The sequence below is a fragment of the Dipodomys spectabilis genome, unplaced genomic scaffold, assembly GCF_019054845.1.
Source record: "Dipodomys spectabilis isolate Male_0828 unplaced genomic scaffold, ASM1905484v1 ptg000026l, whole genome shotgun sequence".
NCBI classification, from domain to species: Eukaryota; Metazoa; Chordata; class Mammalia; order Rodentia; family Heteromyidae; genus Dipodomys; species Dipodomys spectabilis.
The window spans coordinates 6,405,152-6,427,975 of NW_024870703.1; the positions used below are offsets into that span (position 1 = coordinate 6,405,152).

Consider the following 22,824-nt stretch of genomic DNA (forward strand, 5'->3'; position numbering starts at 1 on the left):
CGTTTGTGTACCACATATGTTAGTAAATTTCTGTGTTCTTTGGGCCTGCTGGTAGTGAACAAATGAACATAGCATAAACAGGTTCACTTGCCATAACAACAGTAGGTCCTTGATAGGTATTATTTCTCCTAAATATTTACACGGTGAAATATAGCAGAGCCAGAAACGTGCAGTAATCCCCACCCCCCAAACAGATTTTACTATAGATAAAGAAGAGCAGCCAGCTCATTCTCTCCCTCTGCCTAGTGTACTTTTAAAACCACAATTAGAGAAGGGATTGATCTATAATAGCAGTCTTAATACATAGCTTATGCATTCAAGATTCTTTTCTGCATTAGCTTGGTAGCCCAAAGAAATTATAAAGGTAGAGGGTGATCTGCATAGGGCTTAGAGATCCAGCTGGATGCTGAATTTTGTATCCAGGTTTTCCCTTGACTATGGAGGCAATGATTCCTGATGAAGCATGAGTTCCTTTCATTGGGAGGAACAAAGCAAATGTAAGAAAGGAGAAAAAGGGAGGAGTAGGGTACCAGGAGGGCATGTAAATTGATAAATATATTTCATCCATTACTGGAATTGAGGTTGTAGTGGTACTATTTTTATATATAGTACTATTTAGAAGAGAAATAGAAGTTATAACAAAAGTCATTGTTCTATCCCAAATTTTATTTGGTTGTAAGTGAAAAGAACTGAGTTGTTTTTGCTGGTAAACTACATCTCTGCTTCTGTCTCTTTTTCATTATTATTTTACTTTTCATGCCTCATACCCTTTGCTTGTCTTCAGATTGTTTGGAGTTTTCTTGCTATTGCTATTCTTTTCTAGGTTTTAATAATATTCAGTATTATGTTATTGATCCTTACTAGCAAAATATTTGAGTGTTATATCTTCTCACTTGGTCCATCTGATTTCTTTCCTTTTTTTTTTTTTTTTATTGTGAAAATACCGTACAGAGGGGTTACAATTACATGGGCAAGGTAATGAGTACATTTCTTATCAAGCATTGTTGCCCCCTCCTTTGTTTCCCCTTCCCATCCCTTCCCATCCCCCCCCCCCCCAATCTGATTTCTTTTAACTGGGTAGATAATGAAGGAGTAAAGGTCTTCACAGTTAAATTTCATACTAAAAAAAAAAAAATCTATGCCACAGCAATCTAAATTCTTCATGCTTATTAGTGATTAAACTTACATAGATGCATTTAAGCTAAACAGTGATTAAAAAAACAGGACAGAAGATTAGAAAAATGAACAGATTTTCCCTTTGAAAGAAAACTTAATTTCCAATTTTCTATGCAGCTGTATATTAATATCTAAAATTTAGTAAGAGTAAACATGTAAGGTAATCTTTTATTATGTGAGCAAATACAAACTGCATAAAATATTAGGAGTTTGGAAGCTAACTGTAGAGAATCATACTTTTGGGTGTATTGGGTGGCAAGTAGGTTGACTTTTATATTTAGGTCATTGCCTTTCAAAGTATTGTTAAAAAGAACAATTTAATTATAAAATTAGAACGGCCTTAACCTTCAGAATTTTCTGCCCTCTTGAGTTTTTTGGGATTTTTTGGCATGGTGTTAGTAGTGAGCCTAGAATGTTTGTAATGCTGTTATAGATAAGTTTTCTCCACAGGCAGCCACTATTTCTGTTTTCTCTTGGTAGACTTTTTCCAGTTATTCCAAGCTTAGTTGGATCATCTGTGTGATAGCTCTACCATTGCTAATGCTCTTGTCTTTGCGGAATGCTAAACCTGTTTTGAAATACAGCCAAGACTTTCAACTAGTACTTGAAGAATAGCTTGTAACTAGTCCTCCACCAGATGGTGCTAGAGTTACATACCTAAAAATAAATCATTTGTATTACGGAACTACTGAGGCAGTATTTTTTGGGGGGGGTGGGAGGAATGTCTTTTTCTGCTCTACTGAATTTTGTACTCGGTCTTTTCTTCACACACACTTATTTCCTGGTTCTCCTGTATTGCCTCATATGCTTTGTATTGTGGACAATGAGCTGATTGTGATTATGAATGATTAATTGATACTGATTCAGGAGGCCAAGGACTAAATAAAACTTAGGATATGTGATATGTACTTTCTTGTAAAATTTTTCATCATGTATTTTCTTCTCATTTGGCTGGAGTATAAAAATTGCAAACTTACTCTTCAATTTTCTGCTTAGCTATCTTCCATGTTATATTAATAGTATCCTAAAGTATCATGTTTAAGATCAAGAGGCCATGTTCAGAAGTTATTACTAACAAATTATACATTTACTGAGATACAAGTTTAAAATATCTTTAATAACTTTAAAAGGAAAATTGGTGACAATTTAAAAATATTGGCCATTGTCTTGATTACAGGTTTAATAATTGTTCTTAAATGTTAAACTTATTATTACAAATAAATTTCATATGGCTCTTAAGGGAAATAAGTTTGAAAGTAGTTAAAGGACTATTAAAAGAATTATTCATGTTAAGTTCTATCAATAGCATATTGTACAAACTTGGTTTTTCTTTTTTGTGTGTATGTATGTTAAGGTTATCAAAGTGGAACTGAAGTAGTTTCATCACAGCATTTTCATTTAACAACTAATACCTTACATAAATCAGAACATTTTAAGGTAATTTTTCCCTGATAACATAGTTGAACTCTACAAATGATAGACATTTTAAAGATTCTCAGATTTTTGGTCATTGTGTTATGATGAATAATACTATTTAATTCTTTATATTTTAAAATTTCTTTTACATAGTTTCTTGTAAACAAAATAACTGTTTCAGAAAGAACATACAGTTTTTGTCTTCATACTAATTTTCTGATTATCTGAAAGTTTTGTAATTAAACATCTTTAGCAATATTTGATTTTTTTACTATATTCTCTTTATTAGCAGATGATATTAGGGTTTTTTGTTTTTTTGGGGGTATTTCTTTTTTTTTTTTAATTTAATTTTATTTTATTTGAGAACATACTGTACAGAGGGGTTACAATTACATGGGCAGGATAATGCATACATTTCTTACCAAGCATTGCAGCCTCCTCCTTGTTTACCCTTCACCTCCCTTCCCAGCCTCCCCCCTCCCCCCCACCCAATCCTTCCCCCCCCCTCCCCCACACCAACATTGTAAAGCTCGTTTTTGACATGACATTTTGTACTTCTCGTTGCAACAGGTCCACCTGAATCCTTAAACGACTTGTTTGTCCCCATCTCCTCCACAAGTTATACTGACATCAAATATAGTGAAAGCGGGGGTTACGCTGTGGGGGAGGGACATACAAAGCAACAAAGAAATAATCTTATAAATGCGTTAGAAACACATGCATGAAAAAAAGAAAAAAAACATTAAAATACATATTTAAGGGTTCGTTTTCCTAACATCACATTATCTGACCTTTTCCGCTTGACTCATACATATACTAGATATTGCAAATAAGGGAAACCATGGGACCTATGTTTCTTTGGGCCTGGCTTACTTCACTTAATATAATTTTTTCCAGGCCTTTCCATTTCCTAACAAATGGGGAAATGTCATTCTTTCTGATGGAGGCATAGAATTCCATTGTGTATATATACCACATTTTCTTGATCCATTCATCTACTGAGGGGCATCTGGGTTGGTTCCATATCTTAGCTATGGTAAATAAGGCTGCAATAAACATAGTTGTGCTGGTAACTTTAGTGTGGTCTTGTTTGTAAACATTTGGGTAAATGCCCAAAAGTAGGATTGCTGGGTCATAGGGGAGTTCTATGTGAAGTCTTTTGAGGAACCTCCATACTGCTTTCCAAAGTGGTTGAACAAGTTTACATTCCCACCAACAATGAAGTAAGGTTCCTTTCTGTCCACATCCCCTCCAGCATCTGTTGTTAGAGTTCTTGATTTTTGCTGTTCTAACTGGAGTGAGGTGATATCTCAATGTTGTTTTGATTTGCATTTCTTTTATGGCTAGGGATGTTGAACAATCCTTCTTTCTTCTTCAGAGAAGTTTCTCTTTAAGTCTTTAGCCCACTTATTTATTGGGCAGTTGTTTCTTTGAGGATTTGTTGTTGGGGGTTTAATCTTTTGAGTTCCAAGTATATTTTAGATATGAGACCCTTGTCCGTTGTATGGCTAGTAAAGATCTTCTCCCAATCTGTGGGCTTTCTATTGATCTTGCTAGCTATGTTAGAATTGAAAACCCAGAAATGAACCTACAGACCTATAGCCATCTAATCTTCGATAAGGGAGCTAAAACAATAGAATGGAAGAAAGACAGCCTCTTCAGTAAATGGTGCTGGCAAAATTGGTTAACTACATGTAGAAAACTAATGCTAGATCCTTATATATCACCCTGCACCAGGATCAACTCCAAATGGATCAAAGACCTTGAACTCAAAGCAGACACTCTGAAAACATTACAGGATGGAATAGGAGAAACCCTAGGTCTCCTTGGCTCAGGCCGAAATTTTCTGAATAGAGACCTGGAAACACAACAAATCAAAGAAAGGTTGGACAAATGGGTTTTTTGTTTTTGTTTTTGAGTCAGAGTCTTGCTATGTGGCCCAGGCTAGCCTCAAACTTATAACCCCTCTTGCCTTAGCCTGCTAAGTGCTAGGATTATTGGTGTGGGTTGCTATTTAAAAAAAAAAACAACAACTGGTTTTCTTTCTTTTATTATCTTTAAATAATTGGGCAAAGGGGTTTGAATTTAACGTATCTCTTTATTTGTACAGTGCATCTTGATCAGAGTCCTTTCTCTTATCATTTCCTTATCTTGATATTGCTCATTTGATACTCTCTGAAATGATGAGCCTCATGAAATAAAGGAATTTAACCTGGCTTGATTTTTTTTCTTTTAAGTAACCTGTGTCCTTTAAAGCATTAAATGCTGGAACCACTTCTTACTTATTTGGGTTTTGTCTTTGTCTCTTATCCCTAAAATACAAACAACTATCCTTTCATACTTCAGAATAGATAATCTCACATGCAGAGCAAAGAATTAAAATTTTTGTTGATTATGACTAGTGGCTTTTGGAGACTAATGAACTTATTTAATCTAAAAGAGTTGAATAAAAAAACTAGTTTCAGATAAGTTGTTTTTAAAACTTTGGTGAAATGAAGGATTGGCAGAATGGCGGGGGAGGGATTAATTAGAATATATTACATACATGCAATGAAATGTCACGAGGAAATTTCCCTGTGTAGCTAATGTATGCTAATTAAAAAAAAAAAAAACCTTTGGTAAATGAGTCAGATGTTTGCATAATATCTGTTTACTGAGTGTTTTTTGGTCAGGAGAAGAAAGGAAGGATTGGAAGGTGGTATACACACACACACACACACACACACACACACACACACACACACACACACACACACACACACACACACACACACACACACACACACACACACACACACACACACACACACACACACACACACACACACACACACACACACACACACACACACACACCCTCCCCCCCGTTATTCTGAGATAAGGTCTTTACTGTTTGCCTAGACCCATGACTAGAACATGTCCTCCTATTTTCCGCCTGCTGCCATAAGTGGGTATACTAGATTTTGTTCCATGGAAATGGAGTCTTGTGAAATTTTCTTTTCTTTTTTCTTTTTTGCTAGTCCTGGGGCTTGAACTCAGGGCTTGGGCACTGTCCCTGAGCTTGTTTTGCTCAAGGTTAGGCTAGCACTCTACCACTTGAGCTACAGTGCCATTTCCAGCTATTTCTATATAAGTGGTACTGAGGAATCGAACCCAGGGCTTCATTCATGCCAGGAAGCACCACTACCCAGCCCCTCTTGTGAACTTTTTTGCCTAGGCTGACCTAAAATTTTGATCATTATAAGCCACCTCAGTTAGGGTTATAGGCATGAGCTGCTATACTTAGTCTCTAGTATGCTTTTTTGAAGAATGAAAAATAGATCCTAACCGTGTTTTTAAATCTTCCATCAAAAATTTAGACTCATGATAGAGACTTATGAATTGTGGAGATAAAATTTCTATAATTTAAATACATATGTGTAAAATATAGAATAAATTATATTGATTAATGATCAGCTTACATGAGTAATATTAAATTTTACTTCAAATAACAAAATGTAAATTAGATCGTTATGAGAAATAAAATATTTTAGTGAATTTTATTTTGTTGGTGTTTACTTGAGTTTTAAGTTCTGAAGTTCTGATTTGTTTTGTTAAAATAGAGAGATCCCAAAATACCTTAAAATGATGGTTACTTAGATAAATTATTTTAAAATTGTTAATGTTCTAGAGAACTAGCATATTGGCATAGATATGGTAAAGTGTAACTTCAGCATTAGCCTGTAAAATATACTAAATGTATTTGAAGATCAAGGTACCATATGTATCTAAGTGTTTGCCTACACTGACAATTTGAAGGACCTCAGAGTGCTATTATAATTAATCTTGAAACGGTAGTTCAGTTCATTTAAAATATCCTGAGTTAATACATAATTTGCCTTAATCTTGTCTATTTTATGGCCTACTATATAAAATAATCAAATTGCTAAGACTTTTGAGCCTATCTTATCTATACTGGAGAAAAAATTTCTTTTGAAATATAATATTAAATCATAAGATATAAGAACTTTGTATGAAGTTCATTTTTGCTTTCCTAAATATATTAGAGATAATTGAGATGATTTCCCAATATTTGACTAGGAAATTTTGCAATAGAAAGTGCCTTATGAATCTTGCATACTTTTTGATGATAGTCTATCCTCTAAATAGGAATGAAAAGGAAAGAAGGGGGCAGGCTTCTGGTGGAAAAAAAAAATTATTACCACTTTCTGTTTAATTTGCTTTATTTCATTCTTGCCACATATACTTCTTGTATGTGTTGTATTGAATAATCAGTGTTGAGATTTTTTTCTGTTCATTTAGATGAATTAAACTTCTTAATCTGTGCTTAGTTAGTACTTAACTGTTTATTGAACCCATACTATTCAATAATGAAAACATGAAATTTATTACATTTTGTATTGACTTAATATTAATGTTAATCTAAAATCTATGGGTGCAATGTGTCACATCTGTTTTGTATCCTGTTTAAAACAAGTGGCAATATGGCATTTGCAGGAATATTTATTATCTGAGTGTTTTTCTTTGCAGTAATTTCCCTCAGCCAATTGAGAATTATAACCTCTAAGAGAGTGAATCACCCAGCAGATTCTCAGGTACCAACTGTCAAAGGCCATAGTTAATTAGAATTTTATTTTGTTATTTAAATATCCCTTTCCTTAAATAATTGTGACTTCATAGGTTTCTAGAATTAATAGAAAATAAATTTGTAGTGAGATTTGAGACTCCAAAAATTCTTTCCTTTTAATAATTGTAGCCTGTACTTTGTGGGTACTCTTCCCTCCCCAAAAGACCTCATTTAGATTATGTTTGAATTGGAATTTTCCATAGGTGGTGACTGATTATTCTTATCTTATGGTAGTGTTTCATAACCTTGATCATGGATATCTTTTAGTAATCCTAGAGCAGAAAACATGTAACTGTAAACATTTTATTTGCATTTTCATTAAACCTGCTTCTCCCTAAGGGCTGCAGATTAAGGAGGTGCTATGCTGGAACTGAATAATCACTTTTAGTTTGCTAGTTGTAGCATCTTATTAGTATGTCATACATTTTCTTCACTTCTAACTTTATTTGTATGTCATACATTTTCTTCACTTCCAACTTTATTTAATGTTAGGTTTTCACTTTGATCATTATGTAGAAGATAAGCATGAACCCTACTTTATTTTTGGGTCAAGGTGAAGACAGTAGAAGAGAAGTATATGTTCTTACAGATGTGTTATTGGAGAAGGTATTACTTCAAGAAGCTTTTGCATTTGTTGCTTGACACAAAAAATAAGTCTCATTTTGATGAAAAATGGAAGTATTTTGAAGTTGTTTTTCCTTGTTAAGAGCTTAATTAAACTTGAGCTTCAAAGCAGTTAGTGTCCATTCCAACTCATTTGTTTACTGGCTGTATAACCTAGAGCTTCTTGTTTATCTATAAAGTAGGACTGAATCCATTAAATGAGATGGATTCTATAAAGTCGTTGATTTTATGCTTTGCATAAAATTTGCATTCATTTCTTTCTTTCTCTATCTGGGCTATGGTGTTGATGAGAAATAAGTGACCAGCTGTGCTTTTTGAGTGCAGTCTTCATTTTTCCTGTTTAGGATAGTAATATTGATACAAAAAAGATAAGTCTTCATGGCTTCTAGTATACTTTTTTCAGGTCCTCATGGCTTACAGTTAAATCAAGAGTTTCTGAAGATGAATAGCAAACCAACTTTTGCACATTTTTTAATCAGTGTTCAATGGTTGCAGTGGGTCACGTGTTAAGTATTGTCTGATATAATTAGAGCAGGTAAATGAAGTAGCTAATAGTAGGTTAAAAATTGAACACTAAGCTGGGTGCTGGTGGCTCACGCCTGTAATCCTAGCTACTCAGGAGGCTGAGATCTGAAGATCACGGCTCAAAGCCAGCCTGGGCTGGAAAGTCCTTGAGACTCTTAACATTAAATCAATAAACCACTAGAAATTCAGAAATGGCGCTGTGGCTCAAGCAATAGAGTGCTTACCTTGAGCTGAAGAGTGCAGGGACAGTGCCCACGCCTAGAGTTCAAGCCCCATGACCGACAAAAAAATAAAAAATAAATAATAAAAAAAAATTGAACACTAGCCGGGCGCTGGTGGCTCACGCCTGTAATCCTAGCTACTCAGGAGGCTGAGATCTGAGGATCGCGGTTCAAAGCCAGCCCGGGCAAGAGAGACCGTGAGACTCTTATCTCCAATAAACCACCAGAAAACCGGAAGTGGCGCTGTAGCTCAAGTGGTAGAGCGCTGGCCTTGAGCTGAAGAGCTGAGGGACAGCGCCCAGGCCCAGAGTTCAAGCCCCACGACCGACAAAAAAAAAAAAAAATTGAACACTAACAAGTTTCTGCTTTTGAACCTTGTCACAGAGATGGTTGTTTCATAGAGAGGTACATCTTGTGTATTGCTTAGCAGGTGATGTTTCTTTGTATTTTATGTTATAATTGAAGGGGAATCACAAAAATGATGAGACAAAGGACAAAGGGTAAACTAATGCAACAGTGACACTCACAAGATACTATGTGGGAACTGAACTTTGCAACTTGAGGGAGGAGGGAGGAGTCAGAGGTGAGAGGGAAAGTGGGAGATAAGGAGAGGAAAGAGGTAACAATGTTCTACAAGAATTATAGTCATTTCCTAATTTATGTAATTGTAACCCCTATGTGCATTACCTTTACAATAAAAGAGAAAACAAGCAAAGTGTTAGATGAACCATATAAATGTCAGCCATCATATAAAATGTCAGCTGTAAGTGTTCCCATTGTGGTTTGTGAAGTATTTGGGCCAGAGAAGAATGGAAGAGAATGATTTGTATGGTGCATTGATTATTAAATGATGAAATGGAAAGCTTCAAGTTTTGAAAAAGGATAATTCCAGACCTTTCTTTCCTGTGTTGTCTTTTTTCCCTTTTGATTGTTACTTGTAATTGGCAACAACAATATCAGTGTTTTTGACAATGCTTCTTTTGTATGTGGTCCTATGCCTACATATGCACACAGATGAGATGTGGATATGTGTGCTTTAGAATGTTGATTAATTCAGATGTGAATCATAAATGTCACCCTATAATAGACTTGAAGCACAAGGGAAACTACATATACTCTAATAAGTTTTGAAGTTGGCATCAGAAGAGAACATCCACTGTGTTCATCTATAAACTGTCTCTAGTTACGTATGGCAGAGGAAATAGTAAGATACATTCATCATGGATCTAAGCCTATGTGTTTCTTGTGTGGGGAAAAAAGCAAACATTGCTTAATCACTACATGGATAGAGGAGTAGATACTATAAGGTATCGCTGAGGTGTGACAAAAAAAATTGACCATGGCATTTTGTTTCCTTCATAAAACTTCGTTTCATTTAGTTTTGACCAGGTGGATGGTTTGGCAAATAATGTTCTCCCTTTCTTTCTTCTTAGTATTGTCAGTGAAGCAGGATCCTCTATCTACAGTGTCAGCCCTGAAGCTAACAAAGAGATGCCAGGGCTGGATCCTAACCTGAGAAGTGCAGGTAAGAAACCATGGACTGTCACAAACACAAGTTATTTTGTATTTGCCCATGTGATAGGCTAAGTATATTTTAAATATCCAAGAAACTTAAAAAGATATACTACATGCATAAGAATTAGCATAGCAGAAAGAAAGTGGTTGATGGACTAATAACTTAAATTATGAGGAATACTATCTTGTTTTTGTAGAATACTACAAATATATAGAAACTGAAAAATTAATCCAAAAGATTTTTCATAAAATTAAATCCAGAGATTGGGGGGGGGGGGGCAAGATGGAGATGGGACAGTAGGGAAACACCACAGCTCTCTGCAACCAAATAGAAAGTTTGAGTTCCAATGCTCAATTTCCTCAAGAGACTGACAATAGCAAAAAGCCAAACACCTGGAGAAAAACAGGTGAGAGAAAGAAAGGAAGGAAGGAAGGAGGGAAGGAAGGAAGGAAGAAAGAAAGGAAAGACAAGTGCAAAGGCCCTTCCCCCAGCCCTTGCTGGCTGTGCAGCAATGTGCCAAACCGTGGCCAGCCCAGCCTGGCCTGGCACTGCTGGAGACCCCAGAGTCACAGAGGGTTGTCTGTAGAATGCCAGGGCAGAAGATGCCCAAGGTGCTGGTGTGGGACCCACTGATTGCAAACAGAAACTTCGGAGCTCAGAACCTGCGCAAAGACCCTTCACCCACCACTCACCATAGCGATACTGCCCCATCCTGCCAAACCACTTAGCCTCATGGCTGAGGGGGAAGCCCAGATCTACAGGGGTCCGTCCACAGAACTCCAGTGCAGAAGACTCCAAGGTGCCAGTGCTGACCTGGAGAGTGAAAACTGAGACAAACCTTGGAGCTCAGAACCTGCGTGAAGATTCCACCCCTTGGCTGGCAGCCAACCCAAAAACTTGCAAGGCGCCCACCCGGACAGCATCAACAGAGGCAGAGATGGGAGAAACCATAGACCCAGAGCTACAACCACCACCACCACCCAGCCCAGCCCACAGCATCTCAACCAAACTCAGAGCACAGTGGCAACCAGTGACCTGCACTGCACAGAAATAGCAATCTGCCGCTGTAGAGTTCCCAACTAGTTCCAGGGTGAGTACCCCACAGGGGACAGCCTCCCCAAGGGAGACCAGTGCAGTAACACCCCAGCGCTTGATCTGGACCCCCCCCCCCCCCCACCGCCTTGACTACAGGTCCTACTAAAACTGGGAACCGTACAAGCACCCCATCAGCCCGTGGAGCACATCTAGTCCACCAGGTTTGATCAGGATTGCCCCTGGGAAGGAGCTTAAACACCTAAGCCAGGAACAACGCCTGTGGGCCACAGCAGCCAGCAGCAGAAGAAATCCAAACTGCATACCCCAGACTGCATACTCCGGGCAGGATACCCAGCAGCACAAGTCCAACTGACTTGCCCTCGGTAGTGGACAGGGAGCCAGGGCCAGGCCTGGGGATGGGGTGCCTGGGCTGCACAACCCACCCATCCTGAGTGAAGTCAGAAGCTGAGCACTCACTTCAGGGGGGGGGAGGGGGGCAGGGAACCACAGCCCCTGGGAATCGTGCCTGTGTGGGCAAAAGATCTGTATCCAGGGCATGAGAACTAGAAGCCCAAATCCCACCAGATTCTGACTTGTATATCCCAGGCTGGGGATTGGACAGCTCCGGCAGCCATCACCTGATTATAGTCAGGAACTCATAGCGAACTCCAGCAACTGGGAGAATACACCCAGCACACCCAGTCTTGCCAAGAACACCTGTAGGAGGAAGCACGAGCAGTCTAGTCTGTTTAGTCTTTGGCTAAAAGCGGGAATTGACTGCGATCTCCAGCAGACAGCTGAGAGTCCTACATGGGTCAAATTAGCAGCTGGAGGTCAGCCTCTCCCCCAACAGAACTGAGACCAGGTACAGACTCTCAGCCAACACAGGGCCAAGAGTGAGCTTCATCAATTGATCTAGGAACCCACCCAGAACCAAGCAGACAGCCACCTATTGAACAACAGTCAGAGTTTCAGAGTAGTCTCCAATAATCCCTGAATCTCCATGCAAAAATCACAGAAAATTACAAGATTTATCAATCCCTAGGATAGCAAGCCACCCCCAAAAGCCAGCAGCCCCAGTGGAAGCAAAGCAGGAATGGAAGAAAACACTACATCCAAGAAATGCTGGAGGCAATGACTCAAGAATTAAACCGAGAAATAGCTCAGAAATTTAAAGAACACAGAAATGAAATCAAAAGAGATGCAGGATTTCCAACAGGGGATGCATGCAAAAATAGATGCAGTATACACCTTGCTAAGAGATGAGATTAATACTCTGAGAACCACCATAGAAGCCATAAATGTCTCAATTTCCTCCATGCAAACCACAATGGAAGCCATAGTTAACAGTAAACAAAATGGAAATTAGAATATCAGATATGGAAGACAAAATGCAGCAACTGCAAAAAAAAAAGTCACAGATATGGAAAAATAAATTATGCCAAAGGGAAATCCAAGAACAAGCAGATAATGCCAAGAAATTTAACCTTCATATAATTGGAGTGGATGAAGGTGAGGAATATCAGAGCAAGGGAATGCAACACCTATTCAGTAAGATTATCAGTGAAAATTTCCCCCATCTTAAAAGAGAACATCTTACCTACATAACAGAAGCATATAGAACACCTAATAAACAGGATCACAGGAGAAACACTTCTAGGCATATTATAGTAAAAATGATAGATCTGAATAATAAACAATCTTACCTGCAGCAAAAACAAAGAAGGAGCAATACTATAATTGGAAAAAATCAGAATCACTACAGATATCTCCACACAGACACTGAATACAAGGAAAGCCTGGGAAAGTACGATCCAAGCCCTGAGAACCAATAACTACCAGCCCAGACTGATATACCCAGCAAAGCTAGCATTCCCATTTGATGGAGAAACTAAAATTTTTAATAAGGAAAAACTAAATGAATTCATAAACAATAAGCCAGCACTACAAAGTATATTAAGAGGGGGAATACAACCTGAAGAAAGCAATCAAGATCAGGGATCTACATCAGACAGATATCACTAGAAGTCCAACTTAGTAAGCACAGGAGGAAAGGAAAGAAGAAAAACTTAGGAAAGCAGGAAATTCACAGGAAACACAACACATGTCTCTATAATAACCATAAATATTTCGAGCTCAATTCACCAATCAAAGGAAAAAGAACTGAAGATTGTATTAGAAAACTAGACCCACCCATCTGTTGCCTTCAAGAGACCCACCTCACAACCAAACATAAAAACAAAATCTGAGTGAAGGGATGGAGAAAGATCTACCATGCACGTGTTCCCAGCAAGAAGGCAGGAGTTGCCATCCTGATAAGTAGATGTTAAATCCAAAGTGTAATAAGAATAGACAAAGTAAACAAGACTCGTGAAACCAAGAACCCCCACTCATCTGGCCGTATTATTACTAAATGACCCCATGCTGCTGACCACATATATGGTATGTATGTATACATAGGGAAACTAGGAAGAGGACACAGAAACAGGGAAATAGGAAAACATACAACAGCGGGACCCATCAGCTTCACTGGCAACTTCATCAGCAACTCAATGGCAGCGATTGGAGGGAGGGAATGAGCAGGGAAGAGGGAATAGCTGACAGTAAGCAAAAGGAAAGAAATGTACATACCACTCGAAGTGGAAGAAATAACTGTATTGTCAAAGCTCATAGAACTCATAAACTTTATAGACCATGATAAAGACAATTTGCCCCACGAAGGTTAGAATGTGTTTGTGACTTTAAGTATGACTATCTCACAATGCTGTGAAATTTGTGAAATCTATGTAATCACTTAATTAAATCCAGAATCCATCAACAGAAATAATAGAGCACTTTACTTTTAATTGTTATTATAAAACATTAATTATTCTATTTTTTTTTTTTTTTGGCCTGGGGCTTGAACTCAGGGCTTGGGTGCTGTCCCTAAGCCGCTTTGTGCTCAAGGCTAGCACTCTACCACTTGAGCCACGGTGCCACTCTGGCCTTTTCTAAGTAGTTTATTGGAAATAAGAGAGTCACACAAACTTTTCTGCCTGGCCTGGCTTTGACCATGATTCTGAGATCTCAGCCTCCTGAGTAGCTAGGATTACGGGCGTGAGTCCCCAGCACCCAGCTTACTATATATAACTTGGTGGGAGTAAGTAGCATAAAGAAATGGTAGCACACCAGGCACACTTGGTGTCTCATATCCATAATATTAGCCACCCAGGAGGCTGAGATCTGAGGACTGAAGTTCAAAGCCAGCCTAGGCAAGACTCTATCTCCGTTAGACTCTTATCTCCAACCAGCAAAAAAACAGAAGTTGATCAAGTAAAAGAGTATCATCCTTGAACACAAAAGTTCACAGTTCAACGTTCAAGACTGAAACATACGTATAAAAAAATGCTAGTCTAATGCATGAATCTACACAGGCTTCTAGTTTACTGATGAATAGTTGAATGACCCATCTCTCTTGGCTTACTGATTTAGATGGACATTTAATAGTATATTGCTTTTATTTTGGTTGTGTTTACTTGCTTTGATTGATTTCTTTGGTATAGTATAGTTAGAATCCTGTATTTGGAAAAATTAAAATACTTTGATACATCTATAGAAGCAAATTAGTACTAATTTAGTCAGAACATTTTTCTGTCTAATAGGGAAAGATTGTTAGGAATAGACCTTAATTTTTTTTCCTCTTGAATATTCTCTTCAGGTTTCATTGGTTGTTCTTGCAATCTATACCTGGTGATATATTTTTAAAAGAATTTTACAGTGGTCCGGTGCTGGTGGCTCACGCCTATAATCCTAGCTACTCAGGAGGCTGAGATCTGAGGATTGCGGTTCAAAGCCAGCCTGGGCAGGAAAGTCCGTGAAACTCTTATCTCCAATAAACCACCAGAAAACTAGAAGTGGCGCTGTAGCTCACCACCAGAAAACTAGAAGTGGTGCTGTAGCTCAAGTGGTAGAGTGCTAGCCTTGAACTGAATTGCTGAGGGACAGCACTCAGGCCCAGAGTTCAAGCTCCACAACCGACAGAAAAAAAAAGAAAAAAAAAGAAAAAATAATTTTACAGTGAATTCTAAAAGCTAAGACCTATTTTAAAAAATAATTTTTATTGATTAAATGATTATATAAATTTCACAAATTTCACTGTATTGTGACATAGTGATACTTAGTTAAAGTTACAAAAACATTCTAACCTTCATGATGCAAATTGTCATTATTTATTGCGGGCTAAGACCTATTTTTAAAAGAATATTCAAAGACCTCGTTTTCCTTTAGTTTCTTCTATAACATTATCCCCTGTCTATATTTCTTTTCTTCTCAAACTCTAATCCCAACTGCAGAATTTGTTGCTTCTTCTAAAAATCTTCCCTTGACATACCAGCTTACCCTGGTCTCTGCCTCCTTCCATGAGCTCTTTTGGTGGTTGCCTTATAACTCACAACAATATTAATAATAACAGTAGGTAGAGTAGAGCAGAGGGAAAGATGTTAATTCTAATCTTTCTTAAGCACTTATTATCAGTGAAATACTGTGAGAAATACATTACTAAGATTATTTCATCCTCACAATTGCTGTGTGGGTCATTATCCTTTTTCCCACTTTACAGATGAGGAAACTAAGGCTTAAAGAGGCTTTATGTCTTGTATTGTGTAGACTATTTTCATATCTAATTCCCATAATACAATCCTTCCCTTCTTTTTTGCTGTCTTTCTCTCTGTTTCTTTTTTTTTTTCTCTTCTTTCTTTTTCTCTGGTCATGTTGGGGATGGAACTCTAGGCTTCAAACTTGCTAAGCAAGTGTTTTTACCATTTGAGTTATTCCCCCAGGCCTAGCTTTTCTTTATAAGAAATAAAATAAAAATAAAACCCCAAGTTGGCATTAAAAGTGTATCTTCCAACTGAGTGTTGGAAAAAGAATTTGTTCCATGTTTTCTAGGAGGCATTGATTCCTCATTTCTCAGCTAAAGAGACTGTTGTTTCTTTCTAACCACTGGCCAATGTAGTACAAAGCTGTCAAGGTATTATAGATGAAATTAGATTACATCATACCAATATCATCCCTGTGAAAACAGAAGACAAGAAACCAGGAACTGCTATAGGTCTCTAATTACCGAATCTCAAAGTGTAGCTAGCTATGTTCTGTATTTGTGATTTATTACAATATGTTATTCTTCTGTATATCAGCTTGCCCCTGTGTAGCAGTGATGATGTTTAATCTATATATCAATGTGTGAACTTGTTCAAAGTACACTGTACAAATCTATAGAATTACCGTAGTGAATCCCCTAGTATCATTGATGCATGATAACAAATAATAGTAAAATTAACAAATTTACTTAGATACTTTGAGCTTTCAGTCTAGTTCTGAAGGCAAATATTCAGAAGCTTAGAATCTTCTACTCTTGGTTCTTAGGAACCATTTCTTTCAAGTCCTGCTTTTGACCAGAATCATTCTATTTTCTAGTGACAGAAATAGACAAAGTGATAGAAATAGAGAAGAAATGGAAACTTTCAGAACTAGGGCCTAGTCATGTAATTAGATCATAAGAACACCACTCTGAAGAACTTAGTGCTAGTTTTTTAGAGTGAGTTAGTTCTCATAAGAGTAGATTTTTATAAAGTGAGGCCACCCCATATGTTTTACCTGTTTTTTCATGTAGCTGGTTCCCTTTCCTTTATCCTTTTTTGTTGTGACCCAGGCAAGAGAGCCCTCCCCAGAGGCAAATAGATGAGGCCACTATATTTTGGACTTTGCACCTCTAAAATTGTGAGTTCAATAAACCTCTTTTTAAAAAATGTATTATTCAGTGTCAGTATTTTGTTATGGAGATATAAAGTGGACTAATAGAAATCCTCTCTATGTTCACTGAGACTGAATATAACAATCTGAACATTCATGCTGGTATTAAACCTTTCTATGACTTTATCCCCAAGGCAAGTTTTTCAATTTATTAACAACAGAAGTTGTCTCCCACAATAAATACATTGTACATAAGAGACATTTAAATTGGACTAGCAGGTTAGTAGATAGATGATAATAAGTTGTTAAATATTTAAAATGGGAGATTGAATATGATTTTATTGCTTATTTTAAATTCTGAAATCCTCATAAGATGTCAGAATCATGATATAATAAAGGGATAAACCCAGGAGGACAGAAAGAATGAGAGTAGAGATGGAAGGAGCAGCAAAAAGTTTTGAAATGGGAAGCCAGATAGATGAGTAATGAAGGACCTAGCCAACTTCTGAAAGTTGAATTCTAAGAGCACTGTAGAAAACAGCTAGCTAACAGATTATGGAGTACCTACTGAACCAGAAAATGGTACAAAAATGCCTTTGGATGTACATTGTGGAGAGCTAATTCCTGCCCTTCATATACCAAAGCACTGCAAAGAGAAACTCAAACAAATACTTTCATACAGATGCTCGTGGCAGTACTATTATAATAGCCAGAAGCTAGTTAACTACTCAGATCTATCAAAAGAAGTAAACAAAAAAGTGTTATATCTATATGGTAGAATGTTATTCAATCATAAAAAAAAAGATTGATGTACTGACACATGTTATAACATGAATGAGCCTTAAATCCATTAAGCCAACTGGAAAAAGGCATTTACAAAAGATATTATGTGATCACATTTACCTGAAATGAGTAGACTTGGTCCATCTGTAGAGATATATTACGGCTATCAGGGTCTAGGGAGAGATGGGAATGGTAAGTAACTGCTTTTGCGTTCAGGGTTTTCTTTGGGTGTGATGAAAATGTTTTAGAGCTTGGTAAAGGCGGTGGTGGCAGAAAATTATGAGTATACTAGGAGCCGCAACTTTTCTATACTTTACAGTGGCTAGTTGGCTATCTTGTGAATCTCACTCCCCTAATATAACACTGAGACCTCCGCTTGCAGTTAAGTAATTTCTATTTTTCTACTTTGTAGAAGACTAGAGGTTTATTCTCTGATGTAGGTTAAATAAAAGATCTCTATAAAGGTGGACACAGCTTCCAGATGAGAGTGGGGATGCCTACTACAAGCAGAAAATTAGAAGCATTCACATCGCTGGTGTAGAGATTGCAGAGAGGAACAAGCATTGCATGGAAATTACTAGCTTTGACTAATGAAACTAGGAGCAGAGTTCCTACAAAGAGTAGCCAACTACCCTATAGTAAAGTCCACAGTTGAAAAGCCATACATTTGAGCAAAGCACTCATAATCAGCTTTTTCTCTGCCCCTGGTTTATATCTTAGGATCACCTAACCTAACATGTAAGAAAAACTTCTATTACTAAAAACCGATATCAAGATACACTGGAGGAAAAAAGTTATTTCAAGAAAACAGAAATGTTGAATATAAGAATAATAACAGAGTTTAATACTCTCAGAGAAATAAAAAATACTTAATTCATCTATATGTGCACTTTATTTTATTTTTTTAGACTGTTTCCTACATATCCCAGATTGTTTTTGAACTTGTAGTTGTCCTGCCCCGGCCTCCCAAAGCTGGGAATCCAGGTGTACATAACCACTCCTGGCCTAGAGATATATGCACAAAAAATGAAATCCATCCCCTTTTAGGAACATTATTTGAATTTTCAAAAATTTACACTAGTTGGATAGCATCTATCATTTGTACACAATCAAGATATAGGGTAGTTTTATGATGAAATTATTTATGTATTTGTCATCTTCCTGTTCACAAATGTAGTTATTAATTACAGGACCATGAAAATATTTACTTTCAGTATGCTTTATAGTGAAACAGCTGTAATTTGGAGTTGCTGGCAGAAAAAGGCAACAAGGGGAAGTTAACTTAATTTTTTCTGTTTCTTTCTAATGACAAGGGAAAGATTAGTGATGAATATTGGACTTTATCCATTTTTTATTGTCAGACAATATAATGATTTTTGGTGGAGCTAAATAAGTTCTCTACTATTTGAACCCACCACTACTCACTTTTTTCAGTAAGACTTTTCTTTTTGCCTGGTCTAACCTAGACTGCCATCATCCTACTTATGCCTCCTGTGTGGCTTGGACTCAAGCACTCACCTTCAGGCCCAATGATATTTTGAGAAGGGAATCACTAACTTCTTTGCCCAAAGTCCTCCTGGTCTCTGCCTCCCAAGTAGGTAGGATTATAGGTGTGTGCCAGCCGGCCCAATAATACAAATTTTGAAGAGAACTATTTACTAGAGTCTTTTAGGTGGTGACTGGATTTTCTGTAGAAACTACAATTCTAGATATCTCAGAGAGTTGAAAGTTCAAAACCCCTAGGAACCTTTTAATCCTTTGGATGTTAAGACTAGTAATGAAGGAGAGCAAATGTTACCTTCAAAGATACTACATAGGGGCATGGAAGTTGTACACTGTGCAACTTAGTTAACCATATGGGGAAGGTGTAGTCATTTACCTTTTAGGGTGATATTTTCACTAAATTTGGACTTCTCTCTTCCTTCTCTCCTTCACTATCTCCCTTTACACATCAGCTTATATTACTACTTACCAAATTATCATTTATTAGAAATAAAAATCCCAAGTGTATTTTTTGTTTTTTTTTCATTATTCTATCTCGTCTCCTGCAATGCATGACTCTGTTTCTGTACCTTGTAATAGAAACTCGCTTTAAATCTTTGTAAGCTGTTTGTAAACTCTGTAAGTTGTAGAATCAGATTCTGCTAAATCTGTTCTTTTATCCCAGTAAAGTACACTTTATATAATTTAGTCATGATTATATACATACCTACTTTTCCACTCCATTAAGCATTTAGTCAGTGGGTTCTCTTATATGATTTTTTTTTTAATTGTGAAAATACCATACAGAGGAGTTACAGTTACATGGGCAAGGTAATGAGTGCATTTCTTATCAAGCATTGTTGCCTCCTTCTTTGTTTCCCCTTCCCATCTCCCCACACTTCACCCCTCCCCCCATGTTTTCTTTTTAAACTTTAATTTCATCATGCTTTACATGATGTCCAGAATTTATTCATCTTATGAATAAATGCACATAATACAATTTCACCAGCATTTTCCTATTTATTCCATTCTCCAACCCTATTTTATTCATTGTTGCTTATGATCAAGCATCAAATTTTGTCTGTATCTTGAAACTGGCCATCTGGTATTTTTCAAATTGGCTTACTGCTTGAGTTTTCTAGGTAGACAATCATCTACAAAAAACAACAACAACAACTATAATAATACTTTCAGGTCATTTTTTATATCTCTTTGTCAAAGTACATTGACTAGAATTTCCTGAACAGTGTAAACAATAGCAGCATACAAAAAAGTACTGATATCAAACATGGACAAAATGGTATTTGGCAAAATGGTATTTGGATATACTGCATTAAAAATATGTAATAAATTCCACTGATAGATAATTTGCATAGCATAAAATTCACTCCCTAGAAATGTGCAGTCTTTCTCTTTTTTTGGTGTAGTCATACAACTAGCATTGCAATACAGTTTTAAAACATCTTCATTACATTCAAAAGAAACCCCTCACCCACTAGCAAACACTTCCATTCCTTTCCACATCCAACAGTATCGTTCCTGGCAAACACTGTCCTCTTCCTATATGAGTTTACCTGTTGAACATTTTATATCAGTGTAATCATACAGAGTGTAATCATACAGTATGTGGCCTTCTGTCACTAACTTCTTTCACCAAATTCCATGTTTCCCAGGTCCATCCCACTAGAGCATGTGTCAGCACTTCATTCCTTTTTATTGCCAGTAAATACTCTATTTTATGGGTATACCACATTTTGTTTATCCATTTATCGGTTGATGGATAGTTGGAAATTTTTTTTATTACTTTTATGAATAATACTGCTATGAACATTGATGTACAAGATTTTATGTGAACATGTGTTTCCATTTTTCTTGACTGTATACTGAGGAATAAGATTTTGAAGGCATGTGGTAATGATAACATTTGCCAGAAATTGTTTCAGCTTCTATTATTACTGTCTCTTTATCATTCATTTGTTCTTTGTTGCTTTCACTATTTCTACTTTTCTTCTTTGACTCATTTGGGGCTCTACTCCTATTGTCTCTTAATTGTCTTGGTCAGCCATACAATAAACTCTTTGCCTTTTGGTCTCTTTCTTTCAAGAATCCATTGCTAGCCTAATTATTTTCATCCTAGAGCTCTGTGTTGATACTGTGTCCTAAATAAGGCTTTCTTGGAGGTCCTGCCATCAGGAAATTGACTGTATCTCCTCTCCAGAGTTGGGGCATATGACTTTTAAATTATATTTTAAGCTGTGTTCATCTTTTTGCCCCTACTCTCTGTTCTGTGGTTACATTTTTATACCTAGAGTGAGTAGCCTCTGAAAGGAAATACCAGCTGTAGAAACTTAGGATCTTTGTCAAGGTTGTTTCTTAGAGACACTAATCCAAAGACTATTTGGACTTGTAAAATTAGCATGTCATCTAGAAATTATAGTTTCATTCCATTTTTCTGTTGCATTTAATAACAATAGGATAGAAAGAACATATAACAATAGAAGCAAATGAGATAGAAAATCGTGAAACTCTTGTATGTTTTAGAATGATGAAATATGAGATTCTACCCACATGTACAAAGTATACAACTACTCTCAGCACTTGCTGTTATTTCTGTTCTCATAATGTGGACTTTCCAGTGGGTTAGATTTGACAATTTACCCATTGTTGGTATCCTTTCTTTGAGTTTCTAATACTGTCTTCCTGTACATTAAATGTTGGGATGTACCTAATTATTTCTTCTTCTTCCTCCTCCTCCTCCTCCTCCTCCTCCTCCTCCTCCTCCTCCTCCTCCTCCTCCTCCTCCTCCTCCTCTTCTTCTTCCTCTTCTTCTTCCTCTTCTTCCTCTTCTTTTTTTTTTTTTTTTTTAGATGAGGACAGTCCTCAGTCCTCTGTAAGGACACCACAGTTAAGATGGAAAAGCTTTTGCATAAGCAAGAAAGGCCTAGTATTACATTATTGGAGAAAATTTAAAACATAATCAACCTACTTTTATTATATATTTTTTAAATTTTTTATTGTGAAAATACAGTACAGAGGGGTTACAATTACATGGGCAAGGCAATGAGTACATTTCTTATCAAGCGCTGTTGCCTCCTCCTTTGTTTCTCCTTCCCATCCCGCGCCCCCCACCAGACAAAGTTGTAAAGTTCACTTTTTGACATAACAACTTGTACGTCTCATTGTTGCAATGGGTCCACCTGTATCCCTATTTAAACGGTTTGTTTTTGCCCTTCCCCTCCACAAATTATACCAACATCAAATACAGTGAAAGCAGGTATTATACCGTGGAGGAGGGACATACAAAACAACAAAGCAATCATCTTATAAATATGTTAGAAACAATTGCAAGAAAGAAAAAACATTTGAATCCTTATCTTGTGGATCATTTCGTCTAACATCAACTTATCTGACCATTGCTGCTTGTCTCAGACATATACCTATGTTTCTTTGGGACTATGGGACCTATGTTTCTTTGGGCCTGGCTTACTTCACTTAATATAATTTTTTCCAAGTCTTTCTATTTCCTAACAAATGGGGCAATGTCATTCTTTCTGATGGAGGCATAGAATTCCATTGTGTATATATACCACATTTTCTGGATCCATTCATCTACTGAGGGACATTTGGGTTGGTTCCATATCTTAGGTATAATAAATAATGCTGCAGTAAACATAGTTGTGCTGGTAGCT

The 22,824-nt window shown here is 36.9% G+C and overlaps 1 protein-coding gene across 2 annotated transcripts in view; it reads left to right on the top strand.

Annotated features, from left to right (window-relative positions):
* The window catches only part of Srbd1 (S1 RNA binding domain 1), a 192,268-nt gene that overhangs the window by 91,530 nt on the left and 77,914 nt on the right, over positions 1-22,824 (top strand). For both annotated transcript variants that reach the window (XM_042675462.1, XM_042675461.1), the window contains exon 15: positions 10,023-10,114. In XM_042675462.1, the coding sequence (XP_042531396.1) occupies positions 10,023-10,114 (92 nt within the window). The remainder of the gene's footprint in view (positions 1-10,022; positions 10,115-22,824) is intronic.